Genomic DNA, 25832 nt, shown 5'->3' on the forward strand with positions numbered 1-25832 from the left:
GCCAACAATGAAATTGGAAATGATATCAGTGAGAATCAAATTAAAAAACAGAGCAGAGCGTTGCACTTAAGGTCACTCGCCGCTCGTGTTACACACCGAATCCCGCAACAAAGGTCAACCATGACTTACGGGGAGACTCGAACCGTTTCCATGACAACGGCGGAGCCTGTTCTTTTGATTGGGTGTCGCAGCCTCCTCGCCTGACATTCAGCATTAAAAGTTTCTGTCTAATTGGTCACCAAGATGAAACTCCAGAGATTAGAAATTCTGTTGCCGTCTCACACTTCATAAAACTTTTAATTGTCTGGAGTAGAGCAGGAAGAGCACACAGAGATGAGTGGAGCTTGTGTGTGTGTGTGTGTGTGTGTGTGTGTGTGTGTGTGTGTGTGTGTGTGTGCTGACAGGTGATGTTCTGAAGTGTTGATGTAACATCACGAGAAACCTTGACCATGACAAACACACCAGATACATCACCACTCATGGCATTATTGTCACCATGACAACACTGCAACTCATCTTCACCTCATCAGCACCACCCACACACACACACCCACACACACCCACACACACACACACCCACACCCACACACACACACACCCACACACACCCACACACACACACACCCACACCCACACACACACACACCCACACACACCCACACACACCCACACACACACACACCCACACCCACACACACACACACCCACACACACCCACACACACACACACCCACACACCCACACCCACACACACCCACACCCACACACAATTACATTTTGTACCAAGACGTAATTCTAGAGGGAGAGAGAGAAACCAAGAAGGATGTAAAGATAGAAAGAAATACGTAAAGAAAGAAAGGAAGAGAGAGAGAAAGCGAGAAGGAAGGACGGAAAGAAATATGAAAGAAATATGGAAAGAGAGAGAGAGAGAAGGAAATATGAAAGAAAGAAAAAGAAAGGAAGGAAAGAAATACGGAAAGAAAGAGAGAGAGAGAGAGAGAGAGAGAGAGAGAGAAGGAAGGAAATATGAAAGAAAGAAAAAGAAAGGAAGGAAGAAAGAAATACGGAAAGAAAGAGAGAGAGAGAGAGAAGGAAGGAAATATGAAAGAAAGAAAAAGAAAGGAAGGAAGAAAGAAATACGTGAAAGAAAGAGAGAGAGAGAGAGAGAGAGAGAGAGAGAGAAGGAAGGAAAGAAATATGAAAGAAAGAAAAAGAAAGGAAGAAAGAAATACGGAAAGAAAGAGAGAGAGAGAGAGAGAGAGAGAGAGAGAGAGAGGGAAGGAAAGAAATATGAAAGAAAGAAAAAGAAAGGAAGAAAGAAATACGGAAAGAAAGAGAGAGAGAGAGAGAGAAGGAAGGAAATATGAAAGAAAGAAAAAGGAAGAAAGAAAGAAATACGTAAAGAAAGAGAGAGAGAGAGAGAGAGAGCGAGAGAGAGAGAGAGAGAGAGAGAAGGAAGGAAATATGAAAGAAAGAAAAAGAAAGGAAGAAAGAAAGAAATACGTAAAGAAAGAGAGAGAGAGAGAGAGAGAAGGAAGGAAAGAAATATGAAAGAAAGAAAAAGAAAGGAAGAAAGAAATACGGAAAGAAAGAGAGAGAGAGAGAGAAGGAAGGAAAGAAATATGAAAGAAAGGAATAAAGTAAAGAAAAAAGAAAGAGAGAGAGAGAGAGAGAAGGAAAGAATGAAAGGAAGAAAGAAAGGAAGAAATAAAGTAAAGAAAGAAAGAAAGAAAATGAAATATGGAAAGAAAGAAAGAGAGAGAGAGACGGAAAGAAATATGAAAGAAAAAAGAAATACGGAAAGAAATAGAAAAAGAGAGAGAGAGAGAGAGAGAGAGAGCGAGCAAGAAGTAAAAAAAAAGTAAAGAAAAAAAGAAATATGGAAAGAGAGAAAAAGAGAGAAAGAGGCCAAACAGGCGATTATATAATAAATATATATTCAGGTCATTGACAAAAATGATGAAAAATAGAAATCAAGTTTAAAACACGCATCAACAAAATCAACATTTGTGAAAAACATGTAGTTCATTTTCTACTAAATTAAACATTTAAGGACTTTAAAATTGTAACGTGGAGTATTAATCAAGTGAAGGCCATAAAAACACTTTCATTGCACCTTCATTCATAATATTTAAATATATTAGGCATAAATATCAAAGTGACTTTTTCCCTATCCGCACGGCTACACCACGTAAAATACACAACTATAAATAAACTCATATACAGTAAATATCCGCCTGTTATGGACCTGTTGTCTTCAGATCGTCCTGTTCTACGGTTCGCACACGTGACTCCAGTGGTGAAGAAACTTACGCTGCAGCTTTCTGGAGGAACGATCAGCTGCGTGATTTCTCCTCCGTGAACGCAGAAGATGTGCTTCATCTCGCCTGTGAAAATATCCCAGATGATGACAGAGAAGTCGATGCCTCCAGACACCAGCGAGCGCTGATCGTAGCGTGGAGACACCTGATGAGGGTACAGGAGACACGTGACCTTTTGTCTGTGACCTCTGAGGGTACGATGAGGCGGCCAACCTACACGGAGAGAGACAGGGAGATGAATAAAGAACCAAAGAGCCTTTTTTATCCAAAGCTGAACCCTGGGTGATCTCTCACCTCTGCGCAGCATGTGCTCTCCCTGCAGTAGCTGAACGATGGCCGTCTGCGTAGCAGGAACCAGTATGATGCTGCCATCCTCCCGCCCACACACCAGTCGCCCCTGAGACGGGATGTAAACGCTGGCTGTAACTTTGATGGGGTCGTTAGAGCCGGACAGAACACTCAGTTGGTCAATGATGCCCGCCGGAGACGGAGCTAACTTATCAAACGCCTCCTGGAGACTGATGCTGAGAGAAACCAGGAGCTCTGAGAAGAGAAGAGAGAACAATTCGATTACGACACATTCTCAACTTCACGAGCAGCATCCTGGGATGGTTTATAAACATGAGTGCTTCCTTCACTATCCACTCCAAATTCATATATAGGCACACTTTATGTTTGTATACAAAACTAATTTCAAGTCAGTATCTGTAGTACTTTGTGTGGCCACCAGAGGTCAGTACAACAGCTGCAGTACTGCATCCACACAGCAGAGGGCGACATTGCACTGCCAGATGCAAGACTTCATTACATGAATGTAGTTCAAACACAGTCAAATGAAAACAATCTAACAGCTCACATGTCTTTTCACTCACATGTACTTTATTACATCATGAGTCGTGTATTATAGTATAGTTAAAATAGTTTACATATTAAATATTGGATAATCCAGTTAAAGAAATACTTTAATAATGAAAGGTATCCCTTTTGTTTACTAAATAGTGAACAGGTGTTAATGCAGAATAAAAATGTTGCATATTTTATGTTAATGAGCTCATGATTGTGATGTCATAATCACGACGATCTATGAACTTTTTGCACAGTTTAGTTTCAATAAATGCTCAGGGTGGACTAGAGAGGAAGTTTTGAGTTCTGAGTTGAGTTCAGTCGATGGGGTCCAAAACTTCCAAGCTCCAAAAAGGGCCTAAAGGAAGAATAAAAGTGTGGCAGAGCCGGGCCGTTATTCCGCAATTCCGGGCTGATTAAGCCCAAGAGGGATAAGGGCGACCCGAGACGGAAGTGTGACAGAGAGAGTGTGTCACGGGCAGCTGCCCGACACCCGTGTGTGTTAGTCTTTATGGTTACGTTTATTTTTTAAATATTATTTATATTTTCAAACTGGTTCTCCTTTGCATTGGACTGTGTTAGACTGGTGCCGAAACCTAGGGAGGAGGAGGGCCACTACCATCCACCACAATGGAGCAGCCGCTGCCATCTGGCGCGAAGGGAGGAGGGGCTCCTGGCCGACAGCCTGGAGCGGTCAGGGCCACTGCCAGGGGCGGAGGAGACCCCTACCAGCCGCTGAAACACGGCAGGTTCAGAGATCTGCCGACCGCGAGCGGGGAGGGGCTCTTGGCCGACCGCCTGGAGCTGGAGGACCATTGTAAGGGGCGGGGGAGACCCCTTCTGTCCACCGAAAATGCAGCGGGGCATTTTGTCCACTAGGGGCCGGAGGACTGCCTCCGATCTATCCGGGGAGGTGCAGCTAATTGGGCTGATTAAGCCCGAGAGGGATAAAAGGTGACTGGAGACGGCGTTGCAAAAGAGAGAGTGAGTCACGGGCAGCTGCCCGACACTGAAAGTGAAAGTGGAGATTTACAGTAAAGAAGGACTTAAATATGTATCTGTTTATCACCCACACCTATCCTCTCTCTTCAGGAGACATGGATTAAACCACTGGATTACTTTTATGCTGTATTTATGTGCTTTTTGGAGCTTCAAAGTTCTGGCCACCACTTGTAAGGGCCTACAGAGCTGAAATATTCTTCTAACAATCTTTGCGTTCAGAAGAAAGAAAGAAGTGGGTGAGGGGCGTGTAAATGATGAGAGAATTTACATTTTTGGATGAACGGTACCTTTAATATACCTTTAATATCAAGGCCTGGAAAACACACTTTTCAATCATTTTCAAGCTTTATCATTTTAATAGAGCAATAAAATTCTGTTTTCCACAATATGACCATTTTAAAATGGACTTCAGTACCTGCAGCGGATGACAGCGGCTGGATGGGAGATGTTTCCGGAATGCTCCACACCGTCAGTCTGCCCGCTGAATCTCCCTGAATCAGTAGTTTGTGGAACGGCTCCCTCCGACCGAAAAAGAACCGTGTGACCGGCGGACAAATCAGCAGCTGCAGTAGACCAACCACAGACACGTTAGACGCAAACAAACAGCTGCAAAACATCCACAGTTCAAGAGAGATCTCCGCCTGTTAGCCGTACTATCGACCGCAGGAGCTCACAAGCCGTCTATGAACTGCTGCGGTTATGGAAGCAGCATCTGTATATGACTGCTAGAGCATTTAAACATGAGCATCTGTTTCCTGTGAGAAGGGCGATTATCGGTTCATGCAGGTTTATGGCTGAGAAATGGGGACCGTAGCCAATTTAGTGAGGATGGTGACAAGTATGATTCAGCTGTGTTGTGTTCTGCTGTCACTATCGCTGTTTTAAGATAAACAAAACGTGTTTTCGCTTGAACGCCCCCACGTCACGAGGGATCTGCATGAACTGTGGCTCTCGTGTCCTATCATGAACGCTCACCTTCAATAAAGTGTTGTTTGCGGTATGATTAAATGTAGAAATGACCCTTTTACATGTGTAATATTGATACATACGTGAGCTGTATGTACTCTGAAATATTCATAGCAACCTGTTAATGTACAGTGCAAAGTTCCACCAATGAGCTTTTCTTTAACGATAAACACACACTCACACCAACACACACAAGTATAAGTGCACACATTAAAACATGCTTAAAAACTACACACCGGCACACTTCAAACTAATATAAAAGAATAAGAGAATAAGAAACAGATCAGTTAATAAAACAGCAAAAGGCCAGAAACAACGGCACATTACACTTCCCGCTGATGGTCTTGCAACACTAATAATATTATGTCCAATTACTTTAAATATCAATGGTTTTATTAATTGCATATATAACTTCAGTTATATTTAATTGGACAATAACTCAAAATTCCATTAAATACATACAATAACAGACAAGTTAGTACATTTTATTATTACCAATTATAAAATAAGACTTCAAAATCTATGAACCTGCTTTATTTGTAATTTACTAGCTTTCTAAATCTCTCAGATTAGCAATTAGCATGCTAGCTCATCCAGCCTAGCTCTTTAAGAAGCTGAAGCGACTGTAAAGAAGCTCAGGGACTTTGCATGCATCTTCAACCACGTGAAGACTGATGAACGGGAGTCAATGATTGGTCGTATTTAGTGGGAGGAGCATGAGAACTAGCGAATCAGAGTGAGTGGAGCAAACTGACTATCAAACAGACCGCAAGATGGACGCAGGAACGCCACAGGGAGCTCTCAAGACATGCAATTAAATTCACTGTTGCTATGCTATATAATTATGACATCACAAACTCATTAAAGGGTTCCCACGCACTTTGACCCATACATTTCTAAGGCTTTGTGGTTAACCCTTTTTTTTTTTTTTTTGCCTTGATGCTCAAATTCTCTAGATTAGCAAGAAACTTAAGCCCAAAAAAAGTGCATTAAAATCATTGCGATATTCACAATGTTGCTTAAAGGATTAGTTCACGCAAAAATGCAAATTCAGTCATTGTTTACTCACCCCTGTGTTGTTGTAACTCTATATGTCTTTCTTTGTTTTTCTGAACACAAAGAGAGAAATTGTGAATAAATGTTGTGCTCTGTGATGTCACAATGGCAGTTTATGGTGACCACCTCTTCAAGCTTCAAAAGAACACAAAAGTATCATTCAGAAGTCTAATTAATTATTCATGAGACTCATGATTGTTATGAAAGTATACGATAAGATTTGATGAGAAACTGAAATATAATGTATTATTTAGTGTAAATGTCACTGACCGTTGATCTAATGTCTGTGTTCATGATAGGACACGAGAGCAACAGTTCACGCAGACCCCTCGCGATACTGGGGGGCGTTCAATCGAAAACTCGTTCTGTTTATCTAAAAACAGGTCCAACACAGCGACAGTGACAACAGAACACAACTGCACACAAAACGGAGAAAAAAGACTAAATTTTATTTTTTTGAAAGTTTTTGGAAAGGTCCCAATTCACAGTGGGTGGACACCCGCGCGATTTCGAAAATAAAACATTTGCGATCGATAGAACGTACCGTCACTCGTCACGGCTGGTTAGGACAAAAACTCTGATTAACATAGAAAATATCCCTCCTCTGTTTCTGTTTGATTTCTCAATACTCTGTTAAAATATTAAGGCTGGGCATAGAAATGCATCAATTCTTTGACTACAATCTCTTCAGACGTGTTTAGTAAGTTCTGTTCTCTGTTTTGTGTGCAGTTGTGTTCTGTTGTCAATATCACTGTGTTGGACCTGTTCTTAGATAAACAAAACGAGTTTGCACTTGATGTCACGAGGGGGCTGCGTGAAATGTTGCTCTCGTGTCCTATCATGAACGCACATGATCACATCAACGGTCAGTAACATTTACACTAAATAATACAGTTATTCAGTTTCTCACCAAATCTTATCATATACATTCATAACAATCACGAGTCTCATGAATAATTAATTAGACTTCTGAATTCTACTTTTGTGTCCTTTTGAAGCTTGAAGAGGTGGTCACCATAAACTGCCATTGTGACATCACTGAACACAACATTTACTCACAATTTCTCCCTTTGTGTTCAGAGAAAGAAAGAAAAGTCATATAGTGTTACAACAACACAGGGGTGAGTAAACAATGACTGAATTTACATTTTTGGTTGAACTAATCCTTTAAGCTGGTTTCTGCCACAGTTGATTAAAAAATAGATTCAGTAAGTAATAATATTTTAAGTAATTGTTAACATGATATTATGAATATGATATTATGATACTCCTATAGTATCTCATAATATTGAGACATTAATAAAAACCTTTCTTGTAATAATCACTCTCATATTAATCAATAATAATTAATTATTATGACTCATAATGACTACGAGAAAGTTGTTGTCATTATGACTTTTCTCAACATTATAACATTCTCTTAATAATTAAGAAACCAAGTCATTATTATGAGAACATGTCTCATTATTATGACTTACAGAACCACATTTTTAATCCACTACGGAGGAAACCGGCTTCCATACTTCTTATTTCACCAGCTAAATCAATGCAAATATATCCTTCAACTGGTTTGACCAATTCATTGGAAAGAAACGACTTTCTCACAAATCAGATTACTGTGGCTTGCGAGCAAATTTTATTTCATCCAAGAGCAATATTTAACGTATGAAATGTTTAGAGCAGAGCTAGAAAAATGTATATTCATTATAGAAATTTAAATTACATTGAAAATAAAACTTTAAAATCCTTACATGACTGTGGGAACCCTGTTATTGTGACATCACAATCTTGTTTCGAAATCAATAATGTGGAACTTATTTTTACAACTGTCAACACAAATATTTGACTAAATTAATCGGTAAATAGACACCTGGGGTATAAAATGTGTCAAGAGCTCCCTCTGCTGGTAACTCCAGCTGGCGTATCTGCGTCTTACTGTCAGTTGGGCTTACTGGTGCCTCTAGAGGCCGCTGGATGTATTGCAATTCAGGAGTGTAGAGCTCCAGATCACAACCGTTGTCAGGGAGACACACCACAACACACTGCCCCTCCCACCCCTCCTCCAGCTGGGGTGGGGCAGTGGGCGGGGTGTAGAAGGGGAGACAACAACAGACAGAGTAAATCATAAATAAAACATACAGGCACAAAATACAATACAAACAGCAAAGAAACAGGACCGGGCAAACATGAAAAATTACACAATTTCAACACATTTACTAACGTTGACAAAAAACTAAACTAAAACGCATCGTGTTTATAAACACAAGAGCTTTAGGTTTCTAAGATGGGCTGAGATCAGATAAGTTTTAAAGTCAACATAATATTAAAATGGACCCTATTTACTTCCATAATGCATTGTTCATGGTCTTATTGTGAACAATTCATTAGTACACATAATAAAAAAAAATATTGTTGGTAATTTTTAATCAAAAAGTAATATATGGGTTGTGAAGCGTTTCATGGTGACTTTAAATCAGCATTAAAATAAAGGCCAAACATAAACACACATGTTTTGAATGTACAAGTGAGCGTATGGCTACCTACACACTGTGTACATCAAACCTCATAATATGTGTGTGTGTGTGTGTGTGTGTGTGTGTGTGTGTGTGTCTGACCTGTTTGTCAGTGCGGTCTGCTATGCTGTACACCAGAGGAGGAATGGAACCTTCCGTCGTCTTCCCCACATTAGTGCGGAATTGTTCACTCGCCGGGAGACAGCTGTAAATGGCGGTAAATGGGGGACCAGAGAAAATGTTATTTTTGCTTACCCGTTTGTTCTAACAGCAAAAGAATAACATCAGTAAGAAGAGAGAAACAGGTTTGTCACTCCCTCAGCAGCTGTATTAGAAGCCTCATCGCAGCAACGGTGACCGATTTTTAAAAACGTATTCCAGTGTAATATACAGTATTATAAATGTTATAAATTTACACTAAATATTTAAAAAATTTGAAATATAAAAATGTTTGCTACATTTACTTTGTTAAAGAAGGCGGACACGTGTCATAAAAGGTCTGTGAAAAGGGTCCATTAGTCTGAAAGGATGTGGTCATGCTCAGATAAAGGGTGCGAGCGTACGATCATGTGTGTGTGTGTGTGTGTGTGTGTGTGGTCATTTTTTATTTTTATTTTAACTGGTTCTTGGGAAGAGAGGTTATCAAGGTTATTTGAAAGAATATGTGTAAAAAGTATAAGAGTGTCATGTGTAGGTAGTCTGGAAGTGTTGTCATGTGTTGGTAGTTAGGAAGTGTTGTCATGTGTTGATAGTCTGGAAGTGTTGTCATGTGTTGATAGTCTGGAAGTGTTGTCATGTGTTGGTAGTTAGGAAGTGTTGTCATGTGTAGGTAGTCTGGAAGTGTTGTCATGTGTTGGTAGTTTGGAAGTGTTGTCATGTGTAGGTAGTCTGGAAGTGTTGTCATGTGTTGGTAGTTAGGAAGTGTTGTCATGTGTTGATAGTCTGGAAGTGTTGTCATGTGTTGATAGTCTGGAAGTGTTGTCATGTGTTGGTAGTTAGGAAGTGTTGTCATGTGTTGATAGTCTGGAAGTGTTGTCATGTGTTGGTAGTTAGGAAGTGTTGTCATGTGTTGATAGTCTGGAAGTGTTGTCATGTGTTGGTAGTTTGGAAGTGTTGTCATGTGTTGGTAGTTTGGAAGTGTTGTCATGTGTTGGTAGTTTGGAAGTGTTGTCATGTGTAGGTAGTCTGGATGTGTGTGGTTATTTGTTGGTAGTTTGGAAGTGTTGTCATGTGAAGGTAGTTTGGAAGTGTTGTCATGTGTAGGTAGTTTGGAAGTGTTGTCATGTGTAGGTAGTCTGGAAGTGTTGTCATGTGTTGGTAGTCTGGAAGTGTTGTCATGTGTTGGTAGTTTGGAAGTGTTGTCATGTGTTGGTAGTTTGGAAGTGTTGTCATGTGTTGGTAGTTTGGAAGTGTTGTCATGTGTTGGTAGTCTGGATGTGTGTGGTTATTTGTTGGTAGTTTGGAAGTGTTGTCATGTGAAGGTAGTTTGGAAGTGTTGTCATGTGTAGGTAGTTTGGAAGTGTTGTCATGTGTAGGTAGTCTGGAAGTGTTGTCATGTGTTGGTAGTCTGGAAGTGTTGTCATGTGTTGGTAGTTTGGAAGTGTTGTCATGTGTTGGTAGTTTGGAAGTGTTGTCATGTGTAGGTAGTCTGGAAGTGTTGTCATGTGTTGGTAGTCTGGATGTGTGTGGTTATTTGTTGGTAGTTTGGAAGTGTTGTCATGTGAAGGTAGTTTGGAAGTGTTGTCATGTGTAGGTAGTTTGGAAGTGTTGTCATGTGTAGGTAGTTAGGAAGTGTTGTCATGTGTAGGTAGTTTGGAAGTGTTGTCATGTGTTGGTAGTTAGGAAGTGTGTGGTTATTTTTTGGTAGTTTGGAAGTGTTGTCATGTGTAGGTAGTTTGGAAGTGTGTGGTTATTTGTTGGTAGTTAGGAAGTGTTGTCATGTGTAGGTAGTTTGGAAGTGTGTGGTTATTTGTTGGTAGTTAGGAAGTGTTGTCATGTGTAGGTAGTTTGGAAGTGTGTGGTTATTTGTTGGTAGTCTGGAAGTGTGTGGTTATTTGTTGGTAGTTTGGAAGTGTTGTCATGTGTAGGTAGTCTGGAAGTGTGTGGTTATTTGTTGGTAGTTAGGAAGTGTTGTCATGTGTTGGTAGTTAGGAAGTGTTGTCATGTGTAGGTAGTTTGGAAGTGTTGTCATGTGTAGGTAGTCTGGAAGTGTTGTCATGTGTAGGTAGTTTGGAAGTGTTGTCATGTGTTGGTAGTTTGGAAGTGTTGTCATGTGTTGGTAGTTTGGAAGTGTTGTCATGTGTAGGTAGTTTGGAAGTGTTGTCATGTGTTGGTAGTTTGGAAGTGTTGTCATGTGTAGGTAGTTTGGAAGTGTTGTCATGTGTTGGTAGTTTGGAAGTGTTGTCATGTGTTGGTAGTTTGGAAGTGTTGTCATGTGTTGGTAGTTTGGAAGTGTTGTCATGTGTAGGTAGTTTGGAAGTGTTGTCATGTGTTGGTAGTTTGGAAGTGTTGTCATGTGTTGGTAGTTTGGAAGTGTTGTCATGTGTAGGTAGTTTGGAAGTGTTGTCATGTGTTGGTAGTTTGGAAGTGTTGTCATGTGTAGGTAGTTTGGAAGTGTTGTCATGTGTAGGTAGTTTGGAAGTGTTGTCATGTGTTGGTAGTTTGGAAGTGTGTGGTTATTTGTTGGTAGTTAGGAAGTGTTGTCATGTGTAGGTAGTTTGGAAGTGTTGTCATGTGTTGGTAGTTTGGAAGTGTGTGGGTATTTGTTGGTAGTTAGGAAGTGTTGTCATGTGTAGGTAGTTTGGAAGTGTGTGGTTATTTGTTGGTAGTTAGGAAGTGTTGTCATGTGTAGGTAGTTTGGAAGTGTGTGGTTATTTGTTGGTAGTCTGGAAGTGTGTGGTTATTTGTTGGTAGTTTGGAAGTGTTGTCATGTGTAGGTAGTCTGGAAGTGTTGTCATGTGTAGGTAGTTTGGAAGTGTTGTCATGTGTAGGTAGTTTGGAAGTGTTGTCATGTGTTGGTAGTTTGGAAGTGTTGTCATGTGTAGGTAGTTTGGAAGTGTTGTCATGTGTTGGTAGTTTGGAAGTGTTGTCATGTGTTGGTAGTTTGGAAGTGTTGTCATGTGTAGGTAGTTTGGAAGTGTTGTCATGTGTTGGTAGTTTGGAAGTGTTGTCATGTGTAGGTAGTTTGGAAGTGTTGTCATGTGTAGGTAGTCTGGAAGTGTTGTCATGTGTAGGTAGTTTGGAAGTGTTGTCATGTGTAGGTAGTCTGGAAGTGTTGTCATGTGTAGGTAGTCTGGATGTGTGTGGTTATTTGTTGGTAGTTTGGAAGTGTTGTCATGTGTAGGTAGTTTGGAAGTGTTGTCATGTGTTGGTAGTTTGGAAGTGTTGTCATGTGTAGGTAGTTTGGAAGTGTTGTCATGTGTAAATGGGTTGTAAAAACACATTAAATTTTTTTTTAACTGTTTTCTGAAGGTTGGTTTCTTTTTAGACTAGTCAACTAGTCCACTTCAAAGTTCCACACATCCGTAGTATATAGATGTTGCTTTGTTACCTGGCTGGTAGTTTGTAAATGTAGCTGCATCCATCTTCAGTCCATATAATCACTTTATCAGCAGCGATAAATTCTCCTCCTGCCCAAGACTGATTGTTTTCACTCGGGACCGAACAAAGAAGAGAGAAATCACCAGCATCAAACACCTACAACACAAACACAAATCATTATAAATTTTATATATATATATATATATACAGTGAGGAAAATAAGTATTTGAACACCCTGCTATTTTGCAAGTTCTCCCACTTAGAAATCATGGAGGGGTCTGAAATTGTCATCGTAGGTGCATGTCCACTGTGAGAAACATAATCTAAAAAAAAAAATCCAGAAATCACAATGTATGATTTTTTAACTATTTATTTGTATGATACAGCTGCAAATAAGTATTTGAACACCTGAGAAAATCAGTGTTAATATTTGGTACAGTAGCCTTTGTTTGCAATTACAGAGGTCAAACGTTTCCTGTAGTTTTTCACCAGGTTTGCACACACTGCAGGAGGGATTTTAGCCCACTCCTCCACACAGATCTTCTCTAGATCAGTCAGGTTTCTGGGCTGTCGCTGAGAAACACGGAGTTTGAGCTCCCTCCAAAGATTCTCTATTGGGTTTAGGTCTGGAGACTGGCTAGGCCACGCCAGAACCTTGATATGCTTCTTACAGAGCCACTCCTTGGTTATTCTGGCTGTGTGCTTCGGGTCATTGTCATGTTGGAAGACCCAGCCTCGACCCATCTTCAATGCTCTAACTGAGGGAAGGAGGTTGTTCCCCAAAATCTCGCAATACATGGCCCCGGTCATCCTCTCCTTAATACAGTGCAGTCGCCCTGTCCCATGTGCAGAAAAACACCCCCAAAGCATGATGCTACCACCCCCATGCTTCACAGTAGGGATGGTGTTCTTGGGATGGTACTCATCATTCTTCTTCCTCCAAACACGGTTAGTGGAATTATGACCAAAATGTTATATTTTGGTCTCATCTGACCACATGACTTTCTCCCATGACTCCTCTGGATCATCCAAATGGTCATTGGCAAACTTAAGACGGGCCTTGACATGTGCTGGTTTAAGCAGGGGAACCTTCCGTGCCATGCATGATTTCAAACCATGACGTCTTAGTGTATTACCAACAGTAACCTTGGAAACGGTGGTCCCAGCTCTTTTCAGGTCATTGACCAGCTCCTCCCGTGTAGTTCTGGGCTGATTTCTCACCTTTCTTAGGATCATTGAGACCCCACGAGGTGAGATCTTGCATGGAGCCCCAGTCCGAGGGAGATTGACAGTCATGTTTAGCTTCTTCCATTTTCTAATGATTGCTCCAACAGTGGACCTTTTTTCACCAAGCTGCTTGGCAATTTCCTCGTAGCCCTTTCCAGCCTTCTGGAGGTGTGCAATTTTGTCTCTATTGTCTTTGGACAGCTCTTTGGTCTTGGCCATGTTAGTAGTTGGATTCTTACTGATTGTATGGGGTGGACAGGTGTCTTTATGCAGCTAACAACCTCAAACAGGTGCATCTAATTTAGGATAATAAATGGAGTGGAGGTGGACATTTTAAAGGCAGACTAACAGGTCTTTGAGGGTCAGAATTCTAGCTGATAGACAGGTGTTCAAATACTTATTTGCAGCTGTATCATACAAATAAATAGTTAAAAAATCATACATTGTGATTTTTGGAGTTTTCTTTTAGATTATGTCTCTCACAGTGGACATGCACCTACGATGACAATTTCAGACCCCTCCATGATTTCCAAGTGGGAGAACTTGCAAAATAGCAGGGTGTTCAAATACTTATTTTCCTCACTGTATATATATATATATAAAAACAGAATGCACAAACACACATTCATACATTCCCACACTCACCCTCCAGTACTTTGAGCACACAACCAGCAGGGAGAGCTGTGTGAAAGTGCAGAAGGAAATACTCTGGCAACCCTGACAGTAGATCGGCTTTGATTCCTCCTCAAACACCGGATCCATATCCTGATGAACACACACACAAAAACACTCTACAATGAGATTGTCCAGGGAGAAGCAACAGTAGCAAACCACAATACATCATGTCCGTCTATACAGTATGAGTGCATGATCATTGACACATATAGTTGAGCATTCACCTGCATTCTGCTGACATCATCGGTGATGATCCACACTTTCAGAATACCAGTAACAGATATAGCTACAACGGTGTCCTCTGAAACGCACACACAAATGAATTATTCAATTAAGCAGTTATTTGTTATTTTGAACTGTACAATTGTCTAAATCATGCTTTTGAGGCAGAACTACTTTTCTAGATGGAGGTTCTGGTTCTTTTCTCCATGTAAACACTGTATTATGCATGAAGATCACCCATAAAAACAGCTTTCCCACAGTTTTCCCATGACCCTGAACAACATCATTCTTTTCTCTTGTCATAATGGCATCCGTTACCTTGCGTGCGGTGCGAGTGAATTATGCTCATAGAACTGATCCAGTCAGGTGAAATCTTGGATACCAGCGAGTACAGGACCTCCAGACTGGTGGCATCCACCACTAGGATTTCTGGGTAATGTCCGTGGCACAGGAGACGTCCCTCCCTCTGTGTGCCGATGGTGAACTGATAAAACTACAGAGGCGGAAGTGTTTGAAGAAATTAGGTTCAGAAAAATTGTTGCAGTTTATGAAATGTCCAAGTACAGATATGCAAAACCGATATTTAAAGGGGTCATATAATGGTACATGCACTTTTTCAAGTTGATTGTACTGAAATGTGTGTTGGCTGTGCCTGTACACAACCATCCTATTATGATAAAAATCCATCTAGTGTTTTTGTTTTAATCTCCTTATATATTTTCCCCTGCCTCAAATCGAGCCGTTCGACCATGTGACGTCACACAGTCGGACGCCCCTCCCAGGATTGTTGATTGACAGCAGTGTTTCAACACAGACCCGCCCTCGCTCGTGAGCGAGCTGTGAATCATAGTCCGTCATCATTGTTGATACACTGGAGCAGAATGGCGCCTAAGCGATTGTGGTGTTCTGTTCTTCGGTGTAATAACGAACACAGCAGTCATTTTGATGTTCCTAAATCTGAACCGCTGAAGACGCAGTGGCTGAGTTTTGTTTACTGATGGGAATATTCCCCACAAGCAACGTCAATGCGTTCATGTTTGCGCGAATCATTTTTCACCAGACTGCTTTATAAACGAGGGTCAGTATAAAGCTGGTTTTGCTAAGAAGCTGCTGCTGAAAAAGATTCGGTACCAACTATTTATAGTCCCTCTGCACCTCCAGAAGAAGTAAGTGTAACGCTTTATTAACCTTTATATTAATCTTTGCAAATCACTTGCACGCTTCACAATGAATGTGGCTACTGTTTACACTCAGGGTACATTACGGCATGTTTTCCATAACGCTACGACGTTCTCAATATAATTCATAATCCCACGCTTATAATGAACAACGCGTTATGGTTATTGTGTTATTAAAAACTGTGTACGGAGGGGCGGGGTGACCAAAGCTCATTATCATTTAAAGTCATATGCACTGAAACGGCATGCTGAAAACAGAGCTGTTTTTGAGCAGGTAAAATTAGTGTTTTCTTAAAATACTAATGAGAATTTTTAATAAAAGTATATTACAAAGTTTTCATTTAGACCCTAAAGATTCATATTAACTTGTACAAAAATGGCATTATATGACCCCTTTAATAATTGTTTAATTTATGCCTTTTTGCACAATGGTTAGATATGCAAATAAACGTGTATGTGGCTGTATTACCTGTATACCGGTGTGTGCACAGGCCAGCTTTGTGAACTCAATACAACGTCCATCATTGACATCCCATAAACACATTTCTCTGTAAAAGACACACACACTGCATTAACACACACAGAAAATGCCCCCATCATGAAACTTTGCTTGCGCCTTATAACAGTATAGTTTTAGTGGCGATCCGTTCACCTAAAATGAATATTCTGTCATTGACTTACTCTCATGCACAGTTTATAGACTCTACTAATTATCTGATTTGATTTGTGAGCGAATAAGGACTTAAATTACGATCTGTTCGTCACACAAAGTGATCATATGGCTTCAGAAGACTTGGAATGTGATGCAGGAGTTGCATGGCACTTTTTGGCGCTTTATAAAGCTTTAAACCAAGTTATTACGTACAGCCATTGTATTGAGTTCATCCAATGATACATTCATTAAATTAATTACATTGTGTTCCCCTGAAGAAAGTCCTACAGGTTTTGAACGACATGAGGGTGAGTAAATGATGACATCATTTTTGGTGCGCTATTCCTTTAAAATTATCACATTAAATTTTGCATGATTTGCATATTTTCCCCTAAAACCCACTTATAATGTTAGTTTGGTTTGATACACCAAAATGTCCTGATTTAGTTTTCTATGAACCGTTTTTGCCACTCTACTATATGTAAATGACCTCTGTTATGACTGGCTAGCATCTTTGCATGTGAAGTGAGAAATATGATGCCCAACCATAGACTGTAAAAAAAGATGGACGACGCCCCTTCGCTGTTTTCCATTGGTGAGAACTGAAGCCGCCAGTGTCCCGATATGGCGCTGACATCTTGGGACTTGAGTCTGCGCAGTTGCGATTTCTGGACCAGACCTGCGCAGTAGTGAGCAGGAAGTAAAGCCGCAAAATCAAGGCCCCGCCCTCACTCTCGCTGAATCAATCGCAAGCACACGCCCCTGCACTTTTGACTTATGACGGTGTGAAATAATTAATTATAGAAATTTAGATATTAAATTTAAAGCTCCAATCTCCTCAGTCCTCCGAAGATCCCAAAAAAGTCAGTTGGTGCTTCAGTGACTACTTCGGCTCAGAGAACCTGTCAATCACAGCTGTCAATCATGATGTCACAGCACCGCTTTTATAGCATCAAATAACTAAAAACAAACTTATTTTGAAAACAAACACTTGAAATGACATCAACGTGATAGAAACGACAGTAAATGACAGAAACTATCTTTGGAAAAAAGATATGTGAAGTGTAATTTAATTGTTTAGTTGGTCTCACGTCCCGTTGAATAACATGGGGAGGCGGGGCTTATGACCTATACTAGGACCAGTCACCGGGGGGCGATCGAGACGTTTTGGCTTCACTTTTGAGGGCTTGTGTGGCACGCTTGTGCCCAACAAGTTGATGTGTAAATGTGGGTGGCCATATGTTAATGAGCTCACGACTGTGACATCATAGCTTCATGATGTCCTTAAAATGACGCCTTGATAGGCAGCTCAGACGAGCCCATGACAAACCCTCTCGCTCTCTCTCACCCACTCTCAGAGGCGCTGACGAGGTATTGTTTCTCACTTCCTGCGCTGGCCTTGGACAGACAGGTGACGGAGGCCGTGTGACCGAACAGCAGAGCCCGAGGATTAATCTGAACACAAAGACAAACACAAACACTCATTAGACAATCCCGAGCGTTCCCACAACTGAAGATCTGAGTGTGACCTCTCACCTCCAGCTCTGAGGTCATGTCCCAGATGCAGATCTGTCCATCATGGCAGCCGGTGATGATGGTGGACAGATCGTCCATCACCAGCAGACTGGAGATACAGTGAGTGGGAGCATTACGACCCCACAGAACGATGGGTAATACCAGACTGTTTCCTGTCATGTTTTCTGTGATACTGAAGAGAGAGAGAAAGGCAAAATACATTTTTTGCGGTAATCAACATTATCTCACAAATGCTGACGATTGAGCTTAATTTGTATTGAACCTAGAATATTCCTTCAATATGAGCTAATAAAAGGTGCATTCGTGATACGAGTTAGCAAAATGCTGTTTAAAATAGTTTAAGAGGAAGTATAGCCTATAGTCAATTTCCCAAACAACAACAAAAACAACAACAAACATTTAAAAGGAAAAAACACAGTGTCAGAAATTCCAGAAACACAAAAATGAGGAAGTACAAAAAAGTTGAGTAAATGAAGCTCTGACATTTAAATAAACTACATGATAGTGTTGTCACGGTACCAACATTTCAGTAGTCGGTACCAACACCAGTGAAATTTCACGGTACTCGATACCATTTTTGGTACCAAAGTAAAACACAAAAACATGTTACTAAGCAACACTCTTTTATTAACAAAGTCTATAAAACATCAGCAGCAGAACTAAGAACAGAAATATGCCATTGAACAACACTTTAATTTAAATATATTATTTTTTTAATTATAACAAAACTGAACAATGTATGTTAAAGTATTTTTGAACACTTATATAAGATTTGCTTCAACTTTTGCAACTTTTAATTAAAGTTTTTACCAAGTACTAAAAAAACAGCCTAAATAAACAAACACACAATAGAATTAATAAAAAACTATTTCCAAACTAATGTGTAAAGAGCTCTCTTATTAATAAAGCTGCATACTGCCAATTTTCTTCATGATAAGAAATGCACAGTGACATATATATATATAGATATTATGATTAAAGTCGCGAGCAGTCGCGTTCTAATTTAGCTGCATTTAGCGTGTGCGCTCGAGGGAGGAGCGACCCGAGGCGGAGTCTCTCTCAGCCGGTGCAGTTTCAATCTCTCCCCCTTAGATCGGCACATTCGCGCAACTCATAGAAGAGGCGCCGACCACACAGAGAAATGCCAGTTTCTGAGTTTATAGTTATTAACGTGAGCTGCTTCTGTATTATTTGAACTTTAATAAAGCAATTTTACTGCATTTAAGATGTTACGCCGGGATGTTTCCTTTAAAGAGCTCCGCCTCCGCTTATTCCACAACGAGAGTGCTTCTGAATTTACTTTTTTAATCATTCCCTAATACTTTGGGATCTACCTAAAATAAACTGAGTGCATCTGGACTGATCGGTGTAATTCTTCCTCCATGAGGCGTGAACTGCTGCTCTCACGCGTCATTGTTACAGTTTATTGTGATTTCATGTTACGTTAAATGAGATCGAACGGCTATTCAACAACGAACATTTTTCTCATCAATTTTTATTGATGTCGATAATGTCGACTAAACGTTTCAGCCCTAATGCAAATGATAATATGCTTTAGCTGCTTGAATCAATCCGGGTGTCTGTCTTTCAGGTGCTTTATTAAGTTTGATGTGTTTCCTCCTTTCGACAGAAAATTGCGAAAGCAGCGTTTACAAACAGATTTTTGCTGATCTGTGATGTTTCCGTTTTCATCAGCCTCAAATCCAAAGAATTTCCAAACCTGCTTTTTGCCACTTTTAATTTCGACATGATTCAGTTGAGACGCAGCAGCAGCAGCTACTTTGCTTGTCGTCATCTTTTGCTTGTTGTGAGTGTTCGAAACTTCACGACTCTGCATGGGTACCGGGTAGACCCAGTACCCCTTACTAACAACTCGTTTCAGGTGTTCAGAATCGCTTCTTTCGTTTGGGAGTCAATAACTCCATTTGTCCTGCACTTTACAGACTTCTTACATTCACAAACAGCTTTATAACACACTACATGAAAGGTCATATTTGAAAAACCATAATAGGTGCTCTTTAAGCCTTTATGTGTTCTACATCTGGAGGCTAGAAAAGCATTGTATGAAGTTCCTAATGTTAGCCGCCTTGCTACGCCAGTCACCGTGGATCTATTCCATCCGGACTGCAAGACATCTCATTGAGGGCATTTTCAAATTTTCTATAATGGGATCCCCCTATACCCCCAGTCAGTATCATTCCTCAGTCACAAGGGCTTCTATGCCCTCATACTTGGTATCTGAATGTATTGAAATATAAAAATAATTTGAATGTAAAAATATTTTTGAATACGTTTATTTTTAATTTTTGTGACTAACATATATATATATATATATATGTATAGCTATTTTTACAACATGAAGCCTTATGGTTCACATACAACGTGAAGAAAATTTTCACCTCGCATTGCTCGCGCGAGTTTGACCGCTGGATTATGAATGTGTGTTTAAACTGCCGTTTGTGCGTAGTAACGCGAACCCGCGAGTATTCCCGCTTCTCTTCCGGAAAAGGACAGGAGGAGGGGCTTCTACGACTTGGTTCATAGTAAAGTACGACCAATAGCTGGAATCAAGTAGACCCGCATATTTTCAGAACTTACCAGGTAGTCCAACATCCTCGCTCACTTTCCTCCGAGCGATGTCTTTTATCATCCGGTGTCTGTACACGTATGACATTGTGTCGTACAATTCCGGGTGCCCCCACACCGCTACAACTATTGTTTCATCCATTTTTCCAGATTTCTTCTGCTACTACGTTAGTACGTCAGTGACATCCGAACAATCTCAATGCTGACAGGCTTTCGCAACAGCTAGTCAAGCGAATTTCTACGCGAATGAATTGATTTTTCGTGTTCAAGTCATTTGCGTCTATTCGCATCTTTGCATTGACCGTAATCGCGCCGTGTGAAACGCTCGCTTCGTGTTGTATGTGAACGCACCATAAAACAAAAGTATCCTTCTTGACACTTTTATCTGATCAGAGTGCTACAAAAAAATCCAATAAATATGGAAAATAACCATGTTTATCCTCAAGATGATAACTGGACATTTTCAAAACTCCAAAACGGAGTTTCTCTGGAATCTCGACCAAACGTCAGATGTGCATGTCACAGGTTAACCTCGAAATCAATATACATCTTTTAAAACAACACATAAACAATGCCTAAGCATACACTATTAAACCCTGCTGATTTACACCAGGCACTATTCGTTCAACTGTAGTTTGAAATCACACCAGAATCGCATCAAAGCCCTCATTGGTTCTGTTATGTAATGTATCGATAAATGGACATCACAGATTCTGACTGTAAGTACTATTGAACACTTCTGTAAGCGCCGATCCAATACAATCCAACAAAACCCCCCTTTAACATCGACAACTGAAAGCTAGTTTCTGCTACGACATTACATTTACATTTATGCGTTTGGCAGATGCTTTTATCCAAAGTGACTTACAGTGCACTTATTACAGGGACAATCCCCCCGGAGCAACCTGGAGTTAAGTGCCTTACTCAAGGACACAATGGTGGTGACTGTGGGGATCGAACCAGCGACCTTCTGATTACCAGTTTAGTGCTTCTACACCACCTCCACTCCACACATTATGAAAACAAAACTGATTTGTTAAGGAAGCCATTTATAACAACAATCCTTGCTTCAGGATTCATATCAGCTGTAGCCAAAGATCACTTTTCAGCCAAGCAATGTAGTGAATAATGACTAGAAACGATTCAATTGGATTTTCCAAAGAGTCACAATTGTGCAACCGTTCAACGAATCCAGAAAATATTCCAAAATTAAATTCAATTGGGTTTTTAGTTTTGAGAAATACACATACCCTCTCATTATCCGACGTGTTCACCCCCGAAAAATAAACAAAGCTTACCTTTCATGTTTACGTCTCTTCAGAGAAAACCTCAGTCTGCGAAACACTCGTTTAACCTTCACCAAATGAACCAACTTCATCCTGAAACGATTCCTTTGCCGATTTTGAGATGATAAAACAGTATTTTCCCAATGCAACTGTCTCTCTGTTTCTGTCTGACACTCCCAACACAACAGCAGACGAATCAAGCAAACCCTTTCAAAGTAATCAATGACTTCTCATCCATACACACGGCCACAGCACGAGAGGACAGATTCACCGAGCACATTTACGCAACGAATTAATACCGAATCAATTTTATTTAAATGGTTCCTGATCTGCACAAGCTTAGGGATGTTTTTGAAACTCGAGAACAATTTACCTGCATACTTCTTGACTATAATAAACCATAATATCAGGATATATTCAGCCATTGTGTGATCCCATTGAAAAGTGTCAATAACTCCTACTGACAGCCTTAAGGCCTTTTCACACCAAACGCACAGCGATTATCAGAATCAGCTTTATTGCCAAGTGCTCTCACGTGCATTGGTGATTGGAGAAACAAGCACGTGCACACGGGACATTTCAGTGAGACACAGAATATACAACAAGGTAAGAGTTTAAATAGACATGCATGAGTCATTGACAAATAAGGTTGTCCAAAGTATAAATATATATATATATATATAAATCTAGCTTCAAACTAAATTAATCTTTTATAGCAAAAAATAAATACAAATAAAAATAGATTTATGACTTTTAAAATATCATGTGGTGTAAATAACCATCAATTAAAAGTTATACTTTCCATGCAATGCAACTTAATATTTAATTTAAAAAAAAAGCTTTTCACAAATATGTTTTTAAGGTGACAAATATCATTATGATTTAATCTGGAGTTTTTTTTCTTTCTTCTTGTGATTTTTGGTGTATTATTGAATGTGTTTGTGATTTATTTCTTGTTGTGATTCGACTTTGGGTTTTAGAAAGCCATCCATCCATCTTCAACCGCTTATCTGAAGTCGGGTCGCGGGGGCAGCTGCTCCAGCAGGGGGCCCCAAACTTCCCTATCCTGAGCCACATTAACCAGCTCTGACTGCGGGACCCCGAGGCGTTCCCAGGCCAGTGTGGAGATGTAATCTCTCCACCTAATCCTGGGTCTTCCCCGAGGCCTCCTCCAAGCTGGACGTGCCTGAAACACCTCCCTAGGGAGGCGGCCAGGGGGCATCCTTACCAGATGCCCAAACCACCTCAACTGGCTCCTTTCGACGCAAACGAGCAGCGGCTCTACTCCGAGCTCCTCACGGATGACTGAGCTCCTCACCCTATCTCTAAGGGAGAAGCCCGCCACCCTTCTGAGGAAGCCCATTTCGGCCGCTTGTACTCGTGACCTAGTTCTTTCGGTCATGACCCAACCTTCATGACCATAGGTGAGGGTAGGAACAAAAATTGACCGGTAGATCGAGAGCTTTGCCTTCCGGCTCAGCTCTCTTTTCGTGACAAACGGTGCGATAGAGCGAGTGCAATGCTGCCCCGCTGCCCCGATTCTCCGGCCAACCTCCCGCTCCATTGTCCCCTCACTCGAGAACAAGACCCCGAGGTACTTGAACTCCTTCACTTGGGGCAATACCTCCTTCCCTACCTGGAGTACGCACTCCATCGGTTTCCTGCTGATCAATGATTTTAGAAAGCCATTAAATATAAATAAAACTTATTATTATTAAATTTTCATAAAAGTGTCAAAATATTGATATTTAATGATATGACAAAATAATGATTTTTACCATTTAATAATGTAAAACTAAAGAGGTTTTCCCTGTTTTATGATTTTTTTTTGTCACACAACAACAAAATTGCTGTGTTGTTTACACATAGTTGGATAAACGTTTCTGAAATATTAATCATATTTTAGAATGAATTAATTTCACTGCTTATTTTTTTTTTTTTTTAAAGAAATACTAGGCCTAATAAAAGATTATTGAGCTCAATTAAAGCCAACATTTATTTTTCAAAGAATTTTAGCTTTTAATGAGACCTTGATTTGTTTCCCGGTCTCCGGACGGTTACACCACATGACATTTTTAACTATAAAAAATATCAAAATGACTTGCAATTTGCATGCATTTTTGAATAATTTATTAGACGTGGACAAAAAAATTTGCGTTACGTCATTGACCCACATATAATAGGACATATAACATAGAACGGTGTATGTAATATGTGCAAGTGGTAAAGTATGTGCAAGGTAGGGGTATGTACAGATATTAAATTAAATATGAATTAATTTACATATGTGCATGAGATATGTATTTACATTATTGCACTATGGGGGAGTCCTGAAGGCAGTTTAATTGTTCATGTGGTAAATGGCCTGAGGGTAAAAACGGTTCTTGTGCCTGGATGTCCAGGCGCTCCGCGGCAGGGTGCGTTGGGTCTTGTTGTTCTAGTGTATCATCTATTCATTTTTATAGGCTGTTATAAAATAATATGCTACAAGACGTACAAAAGATTGGATAATCAAAAATATAATGCATTGTAGTTTGTCAGTGTAGAGCGGAGGAGGGCGGGGCCGGGCTGGAACCAGGCACGCCCCGTCCCCAATCAGCCTGATGGGGGCGCATGAGGGATGAAGGCGGCCGGTGACGACAGTTCGAGAGAGAGCGAGAGAGAGAGAGAGAGAGAAAATGGCAGGCAGCTGCTCTGTGTGTTTATGTTTGTGTGTTTTGGTTTAGTTCATCATTAAACTATAATTTATATTGCAAAGCCAGTTCTCGCCTCCTCCATCCCCGTTACACTGGTGCCGAAACCCGGGAAGGGGGAGGGATGCACGCCGCAGAGTCCTAGACACTGCTGTCCACCCAGGGGAGCGCCGCATCCATCCGCCAGGGGGTTTGGAGTAGCCCGACCGCGATGGAGAACGGCCGCTATCCGCGAGGCGAGTGGGGACTGGACTCCCCGACCGCCTGGAGTGAAGGAGCCGCTGCCAGGGGCGGAGGAGTGCCCTGCCGTCCCCAGAAACGCGGAGCGGTCAAGAGAAGACAAAACATGGTTAATTATTCTCTTTTGATTATCGTAGCGATAGCATTGCAATGCCAAAAGTTTGGAATAATGTAGATTTTGCTCTTATGGAAAGAAATTGGTACTTTTATTCACCAAAGTGGCATTCAACTGATCACGATGTGCAGTCGGGACATTAATAATGTGAAAATTTGCTATTATGATTTGAAAAACATGTCCAGAACTTCTTGTGGTAATTTGCGGATGATTTCCTCACCCTCAGGCCATCCAAGATGTATCGGAGTTTCTTTCGTCATCAAAACAGAATTTAAGACTTTCAGGATTTCATTTCAGGACTCCATCTCTAATGAATGCAAGCGAATGTACTCCATTTTTTTTTTTTAACTCGATGATATTTTGCTGGAGCCCTTGTTTCAAAGTTTACATTTTTCATATTTTCCACCAGATGGTGGCATTTTTCTCATAGCCTACGGAGACAATACAAGCTTTTTCCCTATTTTCTGTTTGCTGTATTATAGAGACCTGCAGGCCAACTGAATAAATGATGCAGCTAAAAGTGTGTGTGTGTCAGTATGGATATCAGAGTGTGTGTGTGTGTGTATTGAGAAATGTGTGTGTGTGTGTTGAGAAATCTGTGTGTGTGTGTGTATTGAGAAATGTGTGTGTGTGTGTATTGAGAAATGTGTGTGTGTGTGTATTGAGAAATGTGTGTGTGTGTGTGTGTGTGTCAGTATGGATATCAGAGTGTGTGTGTGTGTGTGTGTGTATTGAGAAATGTGTGTGTGTTCGTGTATTGAGAAATGTGTGTGTGTGTGTGTGTGTATTGAGAAGTGTAGTGTGAGTGTGTCAGTATGGATATCAGAGTGTGTTTTGTACGTGTGTATTGAGAAATGTGTGTGTGTGTGTGTGTGTGTGTGTTAAAGTATACGTATAGTGGGTATACTAGTGCACACGTGTATTTACGTGTATAGTAAAGACAAAGCATATTGTGTACAGTTTTTGTTTGTATGGGGTATATAATGTGTATCGTGTGTATAGTTTGTGTATAGTGTATGTATAATGTATGCCAGTGTGGTATATGTATAAAAAGAGTGTCTGTATCGGTGTACTAATGATGTATGTGTCTAATGATGTTTGAATGTGATGTCAGTCAGTGTGTATGTACAGTATATTGACCTCCGGCCCGTTCAATCGTCTGTGTATATAATCATTATAAT

The 25832-nt window shown here is 40.5% G+C and overlaps 1 protein-coding gene across 4 annotated transcripts in view; it reads right to left on the reverse strand.

Moving 5' to 3' along the window:
- Positions 1–25832, reverse strand: part of LOC127627827 (WD repeat-containing protein 7-like) — a 143501-nt gene that overhangs the window by 117498 nt on the left and 171 nt on the right. For 2 of the 4 annotated variants that reach the window (XM_052104397.1, XM_052104396.1), the window contains exons 2-13: positions 17732–17903; positions 17544–17650; positions 16013–16091; positions 14684–14858; positions 14368–14444; positions 14114–14233; positions 12252–12397; positions 8804–8906; positions 8141–8254; positions 4582–4729; positions 2616–2864; positions 2314–2534 (exon numbers count right to left, since the gene is read on the reverse strand). In XM_052104397.1, coding sequence (XP_051960357.1) covers positions 2314–2534; positions 2616–2864; positions 4582–4729; positions 8141–8254; positions 8804–8906; positions 12252–12397; positions 14114–14233; positions 14368–14444; positions 14684–14858; positions 16013–16091; positions 17544–17650; positions 17732–17890 — 1698 coding nt within the window. In that variant the 5' untranslated portion in view covers positions 17891–17903. The remainder of the gene's footprint in view (positions 1–2313; positions 2535–2615; positions 2865–4581; positions 4730–8140; positions 8255–8803; positions 8907–12251; positions 12398–14113; positions 14234–14367; positions 14445–14683; positions 14859–16012; positions 16092–17543; positions 17651–17731; positions 17904–25832) is intronic. The other 2 variants (XM_052104399.1, XM_052104398.1) reach the window with 1 other exon arrangement.

The sequence above is a fragment of the Xyrauchen texanus genome, chromosome 34 (genome assembly GCF_025860055.1).
Source record: "Xyrauchen texanus isolate HMW12.3.18 chromosome 34, RBS_HiC_50CHRs, whole genome shotgun sequence".
NCBI classification, from domain to species: domain Eukaryota; kingdom Metazoa; phylum Chordata; class Actinopteri; order Cypriniformes; family Catostomidae; genus Xyrauchen; species Xyrauchen texanus.